This window comes from Perissodus microlepis, chromosome 12, assembly GCF_051167445.1.
Source record: "Perissodus microlepis isolate ML-2025 ecotype Zambia chromosome 12, ASM5116744v1, whole genome shotgun sequence".
Lineage (NCBI taxonomy): Eukaryota > Metazoa > Chordata > Actinopteri > Cichliformes > Cichlidae > Perissodus > Perissodus microlepis.
In genome coordinates this window covers 35,608,076-35,619,892 of record NC_140472.1, presented here as the reverse complement: position 1 = coordinate 35,619,892, position 11,817 = coordinate 35,608,076, and the positions used below count along the sequence as shown (strand labels likewise).

The following is an 11,817-nucleotide window of genomic DNA, read 5'->3' as shown; positions in this document are numbered from 1 at the left end:
CTGTGTTTTTCATGCATTGAAATACTCAGTGAAATCTGTCCCTACAGGGTCAGGATGACTCATCTGCAGACCTAATATTACGGCACCTTGTGTGTTTGCTACAGGAGAAATAAACTGTGTGAAACACTCCTGTGATGAGGAAAGAAGAACATCAGATCAATAATTCAGATAAACTTTCATTTATTTACTTGTGATTCTTTTTTAAAAACACACACACATTACCATCTTATACAACATTTTAAACTCTGTCATCTCAAAAATGCTGCAATTTTCACAAATTTAAATAAAAAACATTAAAAATTATACTCAGTGAAGTGAAAATCTTCTGTCACAGAGCTTTCTGTGTATTGTAAAATTTATTGGTTCGACTTGTTTGCACTTTTAAAACTTTAAAAATTATTTTTAGAACAGCAGTGGCAGTATTGCTCCGTATTTCTGTAGTACTGCTTGTTGACCACCAGATGGCGGTGGTTTAAAGGGCATCTGTTTCTGCCACACCTGCTTCACCTGTGAAAACTGTGTGACCACGGAAATATCTCCAGATGTAAATGAGCTACATTTAAGACAGAAAACTCATTAAAAATAAAAAGTTTTCTCTTTTTCAGCCACGAACTTCTGACTTTTCAAGGTCAAACAAAAATATATTCACAGATACTTCTATGCAAAACGAAGCAGAACATCAAATTTGTGACTGATTCAAATTTTTTTTGCATAAATCTGAGTTTTTTTTTTATAATTAATTAATTAAAATATAATTCATGTAATTAAATGTAATAAATTACATCTTTAAAACTTAGCTGCCCAGCTCTTTATTTGTTTACTTTTACCTGCAGTGACTCTGTTACTCTGTAATGTTTGTCTCAATTAAATTGATAACCGTCAGCTGGTTTTATTAATTTGGTCTGTATTTTATAAACAGCCAGAAATTCCTCTGTTATGTCTCCCGCTGAGGGACAGTGTGGCTGAAACATCTGGTGAGTCCATCATGCTTCATGTCACAGATGTTAATACAAATTACTGCAATTATATTTCTGTCTGTTTCACAGACACATGTGATGCTGAATCTCCAAACAGCAGCAGCTATGACCAAAGGCCTCCTGACAGTGAGTTCGACTGAACTGAGAAAAAGTTCATGTGAGAAAAACTGTGGAGTCGTCTTTCTGTGACACGAGTCAGACTCCACACCTCGAGTTTAAACCTGCAGGATGATGAGCTGATAAAGGAAAAATGATACTGCAGGCAAACAGAGAGAAGTGTTGGCCTCAGCACTCAGAGGCTCATGTACGCATTTCCAACAAGACAATCTGATATAGTTTAAACTTTAAAGCAACGCAGTAACAGGGAGACTGAGACAAACACACAATGATTCTGTGCTGAAGCAGCTAAGACGACTTCATCATCACAGAATAAATAAATCAGGTTTTTGTTTATTTTTCAAATTGAAGTTGAAATGAAACCGAAAAATATTCAAGAACAAAAATTAACGATTCATCATTTTCTTTTCCTTCATGTGTTTCAGCTGTCGTGTTCAGGCTGGTTGAAGCTTGTCAGCTTTATGTTTCTTATCTGAAATCTGAACATATTGTTTTCCTGCTGAGTGCAATGATGAGTATCAAACATGTTGGTTTATGCTTATTTTTGTGTATTTTATGTGGGAGAAATTCTATGTAAGAAGTTTTTGTGGGACATCAGTAATATCATCCAGGATCTTTACATTAAAACATGTCAGTAAACCATGTCTGTCCTTCTGTGGCTCATATCTCAGTGTTACATTAAACACTCAGAGTGTATGATCTCTACTCTCTGTGAAATACACTCAGAATAAGGTGTAGCTGTTAGGATGCCTGGGTCGTTGACCCAGGGTTTTTGAGTTTATTATTATTTATAAATTCTAGTCTTTGGTTTCTTTGAGTTCTGTTTTATGGTTTATGTCTCTGTCTTCTCTAGTCGCTCTGTCTCCCCTGTCAGCTGTATTCCCTTGTCTAGTTCGCGTCTCTGTGTATCCTTAGTTGCTATATCCCCGTGTCCAGTCAGTGTCTGTGTCTGCCCTGGTCCCACGTCTCTGTTCCCTCTGTAGTGCCTGCATGTGAGTCTGTGTCTTTTGTTCAGTCTGTGTTTTGTGTTTCCTGTTTTACTTTGAAGGTCTCTGTCTCATCTCAGTGTGTTCAGTTTACGCTTCCTTGTCTCGTCAGTTCTGATTTGCCCCAGCTGTGTTTCCCTCCTGTTACCCATTCCCTGATTGCTCCCTCTGTGTATTTAAGCCTTGTGTTTCTTTGTGTCTGTGTCGTGATCTACCGTTTACTTAGCTGTGTGTTCTGTCAGTCCTCCGGTTTAAGTTTAGTTTGATTTTTTCTAGTTATGTTATATTTGAGTTTAACATTAAAGCTGTTTTGAGTTCACGTTTGTCTCCGGAGTCTGCACCTTGGGTCCTATTCCTGTCTGCACACAGCCGCCTCATAACAGAAGATCGCGACCAGAACATGGACCCTGCAGACTCTTTTTCCTCGGAGTTCAACGGCGAGATGATGCGGATGGTGAGTCTGCTCGACCGCATTGCCCAGTCACAGGATTTACGGACTATGGCAGTCGGGCTAAGTGCAGTAGATGCCATCATTCGCCATAACCCTCAGCTTTCTCAGTTTGCTAAGGACACTAAGTTGGACGGCACCATTACTGCCTGGAGAGAGCAAGTCAAGGCTGGTGAGCTTGCTCTCTCACTCACTACATCTTCCCCACCGCTGCCCCAGGACAACACACACTCTCCTCCTGTCTCAACATTGCCACGGACTTCCTCTCCCTCCCCACACCAGCCGGGTTCTCGTTCGCCTGCGTTTTTCCTGGCAGCTATGTGGTCGGACGATGAAGAGGTCTCCGTTTCTCCGCCAGTTTCAGTTCCCTCATTCAGAAGGAAACGACGCCACCGTCGCTCCTCTCCTCAATTTTCTGTCCTGCCACCTGTTGTTCCCGCTGGGGGTTCTGGGGAACCGCTTCAGCCGTCTCTTCCTGCTGGGGGGTCCGAGGAACCGCTTCAGCCGTCTGTTCCCGCTGGGGGGTCCGAGGGGCCCGTTCAGCCACCTGTCTCCGCTGGAGGGTCCGAGGGGCCCGTTCAGCCACCTGTCTCCGCTGGAGGGTCCGAGGGGCCCGTTCAGCCTCCTGTCTCCGCTGGAGGGCCCGAGGGGCCCGTTCAGCCTCCTGTCTCCGCTGGAGGGCCCGAGGGGCCCGTTCAGCCTCCTGTCTCCGCTGGAGGGCCCGAGGGGCCCGTTCAGCCTCCTGTCTCCGCTGGAGGGCCCGAGGGGCCCGTTCAGCCTCCTGTCTCCGCTGGAGGGCCCGAGGGGCCCGTTCAGCCTCCTGTCTCCGCTGGAGGGCCCGAGGGGCCCGTTCAGCCTCCTGTCTCCGCTGGAGGGCCCGAGGGGCCCGTTCAGCCTCGTCAGCTGGGGGTCCGGGGGGCCCGTTCAGCCTCTTGCCTCGTCAGCTGGGGGTCCGGGGGGCCCGTTCAGCCTCTTGCCTCGTCAGCTGGGGGTCCGGGAGGACCCAGCCAGCACATCCTAGTGTCTGCTGACGGTTCTGGCGAGACCATTCAGCCACCACCGGCTCCACCGCCTGCAACCTCAACATCCACGCCGCCTGCAGCATCTGCTTCCGCCTCGCCTGGTCCAGCCTCCGGGTCTTCAGCTGCGCCTGGTCCAGCCTCCGGGTCTTCAGCTGCGCCTGGTCCTGCCTCGCTCCGTCTAGCTTTGTTTGCGCCTGAGGTCACCATGCTGTCTGGGCCTGCACGTCCCGTCAGTCCTGCACGTCCCGTCTGGCCTGCTCGTCCTGCACGTCCCGTCCGGCCTGCTCGTCCTGTTCAGCCGCTTTCCAGGCAGATGACTGGACGTCATTGCCGTCATGGACGCCCCCCTGAACTGTTTTCTGGGCTCTTGGGCCATCAGCCTCTGGGCCGGCCCCCTGACCTTTGTGTGAACTGTTTTTCCTGGCCGCCTGTGCCTGTTGTTAGCCTGTGTTTTGTTATGTTGCTTTCCGGGCTCCGGTGTTTGCATTATTTTTTTTTTTTTTGTTTTTGGCTCCTTGTTTGGTTTGTTTCGAGCCCTCCATCCTGTTTCCCCCACCGCCCACCCTGGTTGGGTTGTGTGTGTGGGGTTTTTTTTTTTTTTTTTTTTTTTTTGTTTTGGTGTTTCGGTTTGGGCTGTCTGGGAGCCAGCCCTTTAGGGGGGGGGGTACTGTTAGGATGCCTGGGTCGTTGACCCAGGGTTTTTGAGTTTATTATTTATAAATTCTAGTCTTTGGTTTCTTTGAGTTCTGTTTTATGGTTTGTCTCTGTCTTCTCTAGTCGCTCTGTCTCCCCTGTCAGTTATATCCCCTTGTCTAGTTCGCGTCTCTGTGTATCCTTAGTTGCTATATCCCCGTGTCCAGTCAGTGTCTGTGTCTGCCCTGGTCCCACGTCTCTGTTCCCTCTGTAGTGCCTGCATGTGAGTCTGTGTCTTTTGTTCAGTCTGTTTTGTGTTTCCTGTTTTACTTTGAAGGTCTCTGTCTCATCTCAGTGTGTTCAGTTTACGCTTCCTTGTCTCGTCAGTTCTGATTTGCCCCAGCTGTGTTTCCCTCCTGTTACCATTCCCTGATTGCTCCCTCTGTGTATTTAAGCCTTGTGTTTCTTTGTGTCTGTGTCGTGATCTACCGTTTACTTAGCTGTGTGTTCTGTCAGTCCTCCGGTTTAAGTTTAGTTTGATTTTTTTCTAGTTATGTTATATTTGAGTTTAACATTAAAGCTGTTTTGAGTTCACGTTTGTCTCCGGAGTCTGCACCTTGGGTCCTATTCCTGTCTGCACACAGCCGCCTCATAACAGTAGCGTCAAATCACAGAATTCATGAACAAATGAAGTAAATGAATTTCTGTCTCTTTGCAGATGACGAGCGTCACTGCAGCCACAGATATGAAGTGATGCCGCATCACAGTGAGTAAAACTGAATTTTTCTTTTTTCTTTCATTGTTGCAGTTTATTTATAGCTGCACAGTGAATCTGCTGAACTACAAACAGAAATCCAAACACTGTACTTACATGAACTCAGCTGTAAAGTCTTGCATAGTGAAAAAATCACTTTAGTTTTGGGTCAAATTAAAGTAAATTTTATGTGCTGTATATTCTGTAATAAATACTTATAAACAACGTTCCCTCTAAGCTGCGCGCGTGCGCAATTGCGCACAGAAAAAAAATCTAACCTGAATTGAAATTAAAATGAATACGTTAACAATTCTGTTCTGCAGTGTTAGTCAGTGAGTGACTGGCTGCTCCCGTATGGGATCAGAACGATGCCACCTTATCCCATAGTCCAGCCAATGATGCGATTCACATTCGTATATACGCAGCTAATCAACGTGGCTGACAGGCTCTGACAGCGTCCTTATGTGCCGACACCGGTGTTTTAGCGAGCAAAGCGGCTGATGTGGAGTGAAGCCACGTTAATGACAACGTGTACAACCATTGGAGATGTGAGCAGGACAGACAATCGCTTCTTCTTCTTCTTGGTTGGCAACCGATGTTAAGGCGCATTACCGCCCCCTGGCTCACAGCTCAGTGGACATTTAGATGAGAAAATATATATTTGACACACTTAAGGAAAATACTAATAAAATAAATGTTCCCTTTAGAATTTTTTTTGCTCTTTTTTTGCTCTGTAAAATAGTTGTTTTTCTTTTTCAATCACTCATGTTAACAGTAGGATTTACATGGAAAGAGAAACAAATTAAGTTTGAAAATATACATTTTTTGCACTCTCTGGGCAACTGACTCAGTGACTCAAATGACTCAAAAAACCCGATTCACTTTGGTGAGTGACTCATTAAAATTCGATTCAGTAAAAAGAATCGAATTTACCATCACTACAAAGCACTCTCCGCCTGTGAGCAAAAACAACACACACACACACCCCCCCCCCTCCCTCCCCGCGCCTCTCGCCTTTGCTATTGGTGGAAACATGTACAATGTGGACCAATCAAAAAATGATATGGCAACATGGCATTTAGTTGTTTAGGAAGGGGGGAAGTTTTAGGAGTGACGCCATGTTTTGAGATGTGAGAGATTTGAGACGTGTAGTTAGTGTGTAGTTAGTGTGTAGTGTAGTCAATAGTTTTGTTGTGTGTGTCAGAACAATGAGGCGACTGCTGAGTGTTACAGGTGTTACAGCAGTGATACATCTGCTGCTGTCAGGCCTGCAGGTATCAGGCTGTTGTTCTCCTTCATCTCATAGTGGACAGAAATTATTTTTGGAGCGGCACAAATAATTTGTGTGGCATCAGATTTGATGCAGAACAGCTGATTGTTCTGTAAATAGTTTGAAACGTTTATTTAAAAAAACGCCTTGGCTGCATTTTTAGGTAAAGACTGAGGCAAAACTCAGTTACTTTTTTGAAGAAGTAACTATATAATTAATTGCCCAACATTGGTCATTATATACAGTATTTTGCAGACAGAGTTACAGACTCTCTCCCAGACCACAGACTCATACTCATAATCAGGGGCGTTTTTAGAATCAAGGCACCCCCAAAGATTTCTTACTGTTTTGACAATATTTGCTGTTTGTATGACACACTATTTAAAATATAAAAAGCATACAGTACTTGGTTGAGACGTAATATTTTAACAACAAAAGTATAGATATCCCCCACCACAAAATGGTTTGTTCCAGCTCGCCTCTCCCCTGCTCTGGCTCCATCGCCCTTTCTGCCAGAGCGATGGTGGCTGAGATGCAGCAGAGCGGAGGTATGAGTGCCTGGCTTAAAACAGGACATATTAGCTGCATTTAACCTTCAGTTACTCTTTATATAGTTGGTAGGAGTCAGGCCATGTTTCTATTTAGCTGAAAAACATTACACCAGGTAACCTGCAGTGTTGAAAACGTGTTTTCCAACAATGTTTGCTATCCTACAATCCGTCCTGCTCTGTAGTAAAACCAGCGACATTTCACTGTCCTGTTGCTCCCATTGAAATGTATACAGCCTATTTAAAATCTAAAACTTAAAATTGTTTTAGCCTACTGTTGTTACCACTGTCCTGTTTGAAATGGAATGGGAGAAGCTGCTTATTTTGTCATAGATGCATGTGCCGATGTTGTGCCCTTAAACGGGAAATAGTGAGGAGAGGTGAAAGAACGGCACAGACACGCAGCTCTCACTCTCACTCGTCTGTATTGAGTGAAGGAGGAGGCGCGCGAACCCACCTACTGGAGCCCTGAGGCATTACCAATGGATCAACGCACAATCAACCCAGACAAAACTTTCACTACTTATCTCCCTCTATATTCCCACTGCATATTCTATTCACAAACACAGTCAAAACAACAAATAACACAATAATAAAGGAATCACACGAAAAGTAAGGAACAGAGATGTACAACTTCAAAACTAATTTGATGATCCACCACACCGATCTCCAAAAGTTGATTCTGTTCATCTGGACGTAGCGTTTTGTGGGAGAAACGTTTCATCATCATCCAGGTGACTTCTTCAGTCTCAGCTGACTGCAGGTTTCTCCAACCTTATAAACAGTACATTTGCATAATGACTGAAACCAGCCCACTGAAGGAACAATGGGCTGGGAGGTCAGTTCCTTAATCTTAATTATGCAAATTCTCATGACCATTGATCAACAACCACTGATCAATAACCATGAGTCCCATTCACAGAGAGTTGGGGAATGGCTGCAATCACAGCATTGTAAGATGGTGACAGATGTTCCCTTAGGCCCCTCCTCCATTCAGAGATGGTCTTTCCCTTTTCACGTAAATGGCCTCCTTGACTCCGCCCTCAAACCAGCGTTCCTCCCTGTCCAGGATGTTACATCCTCATCCTTGAAAGAGTGTCCACTGGCCTGTAGGTGTAAATAGACTGCAGAGTCCTGGCCTGACGAGGCGGCTCTTCTGTGTTGCCAGAGGTTGTTTGGTTTCCCCGATGTATAAATCCTGCCAATCCTCCTGCACTTAACAACGTACACTATGTTACTCTGTTTGTGTCGGGGGACCCGATCCTTGGGGTGGACCAATTTTTGGCGCAGCGTGTTTTGGGGTTTAAAAGCCACAGAGACCTGGTGTTTGGAAAAAATGTGTCTAAACTGCTCTGATACTCCTGACACAAACGGGATCACTACAGGTTTTTGCTTGGGCAGCAGTTGTCCTTCTCTCCTGGATCAGCTGGAACTTTCTTTAGGAGCCTTTCCAGCTTTGACAAAAGTCCAGCTGTGATAACCACATTTACTCAGGGCCTTCTTGATGTTCTTCTGCCTCCCTGGCTGCTGTGTCAGTGGGGATGGTGTTCGCTCTGTGTTAACAGTCTCTGTCTCTGTGGCTTTTAAACCCCAAAACACGCTGCGCCAAAAATTGGTTCACCCCAAGGATCGGGTCCTGTTTATAAGATTGAAACCTGCAGTCAGCTGAGACTGAAGAAGTCACCTGGATGAGTGACGAAACGTTTCTCCCACAAAACGCTACGTCCAGATGAACAGAATCAACTTTTGGAGATTTACTTACCTGGATGATTGAGAATGCATCAAGACCACCACATCGATATTAAACCCAAGGTACTAACTAGCTAAGTGACTGGATGCCCATTAACCTTATAACTCCTGTTGTGTGTGTGTGTGTGTGTGTGTGTGTGTGTGTTCATAATGGATATAAGGAAGTTGTTTTTTTTTTTTTCAAAAAAAGGAGCCACATGAGGTACAAGTGTAAGAACAAATGATCCGTCAATCAAGAATAATGTTGGATCAGTGTTTCAATGTTTATATCTTTTATTAGATGTACATGTGGTTTGGTTATTTGCCTTTTGGTTGAAAGTACACTGAGAGAGAGGAGTTTTATTAGTGATCTTAATAGTATTTTTTTTCATATTAATGTATTTTTTTCATCTAATTGAATACAATCTATTTGTGTATGATTGTCAGTCCAAAGAGGGAGAGAGGAAAGAGGGAACGTGAGGAGAAAGTACAAGGTCAGGAAGAACCAGGTAGGAAAACAGACAGGGAACAGTGACAGGCACAACAGAAACTGTTAACCTGCTTGACAGAGTTGATCACCAAAAGTGATTTGCCAACCTCAAGGTGAGGCGACATAGGTTAAAATAAAATAAAAAATCTGCCATAGAGCCACAGTAGTAGCTGCAGCAAAGATCTTTTCATACGTAGTATACATTGTACCCTAGGTAAAGTTGCCTCCATTTTTATAATTTTTTTAATTAATTTTTTGTAAATTTGTACATTATAAGGACTCTCCTGTTTTTGGAGTGTATTTTTTATGTATCTGTATTATATTATACACACACATTAAAAGTGAATCTCTGTCCAAAAAATGCACTCAGTTTACTTTTTACTCACTGTGAGCATCATTCATTATTCTCCCGCAGTAATTAAGGGTAGGATATGTTTTTTTTTTTTTTATTCCAATCCATTCTTGGTTTGCAGCATTTAAATAACCTTTATCAGATTTGATGGTTTTGTTACAGACTTTTCAAAAAAGTCTTTTTTTCTTTCACAAATGTGGGATTAAATTTTGTTAAAATGCACAAAACAGTGATGTCATGTTTTGTGGTGAGGACCCAGGCACAGAGAGACTTGATGAATTTAAGAATCTTATGATTTAATAAAGAAATTTGCAGACTTGCACAGAGATGGTAAAATGCTGATGACTGATAACAGAAACGAAGACAACAGAAGACAAGGACAGGGAGGAACAGGGGTTTAAATGCACCAAGGAGACAGAGAGAGAGAACTCGGGACAACTGGAGACATTTAAGGATGCAGGGACTGACAGAGACGGGGAAAACGTCTTATCATGACGAGTAAACTTTATCTTGCCTGGCTGGGCAGCTCTCTGGGTGCTCAGCACCCCCAAAGCTCTGATCCTAGAATCGCCCCTGCTCATAATGCAAGTCAGAGCTTTATAAAAACAGAACAAAACAAAGTTGTACAACTTTGTTTTGTTTTTTTTAAAAAACATGTTTTCAAAATTGGAGTTAAAGTTATTTTTCCTTCCAATAGTGTTAACATGCTGCACAGGTCATGAACAAGATTTCTTTTAAATTTTCTTTGTAAGTGGGCTAAAGCAGTTAATTAAAAGTAGTCTAACATAAATGCTGTAATTTGATTATTTTAATAAACATGTAACTTGGATGGATTGGATGCTGGCGTGACCACAGTGCACACGTCTGCTGTTGCTCACAGTGGTCCAAGGGATGCTCAGGGAGTTTGTGTGCTCGCTCACACACGTGAAACATTAGAGGGAACGTTGATTATAAATCCTCATCTGTTTGATTTTGTTTTATATTTTTAATCACTAATTTAATTCTTTCTTTATGTAGAATGAATATTTAATGTGGAAATTTTGAGCTTTCATTAAATGGGCAGTTATTACAAGTATCTTTGTGCTCTAATGGGTAACTACGTGTGTAGTGCAGTCAGCTGAAACAGTCACAGACAAATAGACAATAAATCTTTACCTGAATCTTCTACACTTCGTTGTATTCATTGCTTTCTTTACGGTTTTCTTTGCAGTGTCTGAGATCAGGGTTGTTCTGCTGGGGAACATTCAGTCTGAGAGGACCGCTGTGGTGAACTTCATACTGGAGGTTCCTGTGTTTAGCCCCGAGGAAGAGCCAGACTATCAGCCGGTCAGAGGACTTCTGAGGGACAAAGAAATTATCCTAATCAACACTCCAGATCTGCTGCTTCCAAACATCTCTGAAGATGATCTGGGAGAACATGTAGAAAACTGTGTGAGGCTCACAGCTCCTGGACCTCATGTGTTCCTTCTGGTCCTGCAGCCTGAAACCTTCACAGAGGATCACAAACAGAGACTCTGCAAAGTCCTGAAACTCTTCGGAAAATGAGTGTTTGATCATTCGCTGGTTCTGCTATCAGCATCAAAAAAGAGGGGCTCGAGTTTCATGGAAAAGCTCGGGCTCCATCGTCCCTTAAAAGATTTGATCAAAATGTGTAGTTACAGATATTTGTGGAGGAAAAACCTCGAACCTCAAGAGCTCTTCACACGCCTGGTTCAGATTTTTAAGGAGAACAATGGAGAGCGTGTGAGATATAAAGCACATAGCTAGGAAACGTTTACTGAAGTGTCCGGTCTCAAAATGCAGAGTAAACTGCACTGTTTAAGTCACAGAGGACTGCATGCCTTTTAAAACCAGAGTAAAGACCAAAAGTTTGTTTGGTGAGTATCAACCAACAGCAAGGGGTAAAAGTAGCTTTTTGTTTTTTTTAAAGGCACCAAAATAGTAGAAATAAAAGATGTGTAAGAATTCTTGGTTAACTGGATGTGTGTGTTTGTTGTGCTTTAGTCTGTTTGTCCGGGTGTTATTGGTTCGGTATCTCTTCCCTGAAGCGTGCGTTGTCTCTGTTTCCGTTTGAGGCGTCAGCACACACAGTGACTCACTGACAGGACGCTCGCTATTGTGCTTCACCGGGAGCAGAGAGCACAGTCGGGCCAGCTTCAGCTTCCTCAGGAAGAACAGTCGCTGCTGTGCTTTCTTACCAGCTGTGATATGTTCACTGACCATGTGAGATTGTTGGTAATGTGAACACCCAGATATTTGATGTTCTTCATAGTCTCCACCTCTTCACCATTTATTTCCCATAAATGGTGAAGAGGTGGAGACTATGAAGAACATCAAATATCTGGGTGATGGAGGATTTTTATCATCACTGGTGATCAGTCCCACTGTAGTGGTGTCATCAGCAAACTTCACTGTATCCCAAATCCCTGTAGGGCTGTCCTCAGGACCAGGGTTCACGAGATTTTGGTGCCGGTTCTGACGGGTGATGGTCT

At 43.5% G+C, this 11,817-nt stretch overlaps 1 protein-coding gene and 1 pseudogene across 1 annotated transcript; both read left to right on the top strand.

Annotated features, from left to right (window-relative positions):
- The first annotated feature begins 2,480 nt into the window (after positions 1–2,480).
- LOC146376791 (uncharacterized) lies at positions 2,481–4,241 on the top strand. The gene is made up of 3 exons (XM_084945247.1): positions 2,481–2,945; positions 3,021–3,389; positions 3,582–4,241. Exons 1-3 carry the CDS (start codon positions 2,481–2,483, stop codon positions 4,239–4,241), a joined length of 1,494 nt encoding a protein of 497 aa, XP_084801373.1.
- Positions 4,242–6,667: 2,426 nt separating this feature from the next.
- Positions 6,668–11,247, top strand: LOC146376790 (GTPase IMAP family member 5-like; annotated as a pseudogene).
- The last annotated feature ends 570 nt before the right edge of the window (positions 11,248–11,817 follow it).

Bases quoted from the DNA above. Each gene is read 5' to 3' on its own strand.
- LOC146376791 (XM_084945247.1), top strand. From the start codon at position 2,481: ATGGACCCTGCAGACTCTTTTTCCTCGGAGTTCAACGGCGAGATGATG. The intron at 2,946-3,020 runs GTCCTGCCACCT...GGGGGGTCCGAG, and splicing joins GCTCCTCTCCTCAATTTTCT to GAACCGCTTCAGCCGTCTGT. The intron at 3,390-3,581 runs GTCTCCGCTGGA...GAGACCATTCAG, and splicing joins AGGGGCCCGTTCAGCCTCCT to CCACCACCGGCTCCACCGCC.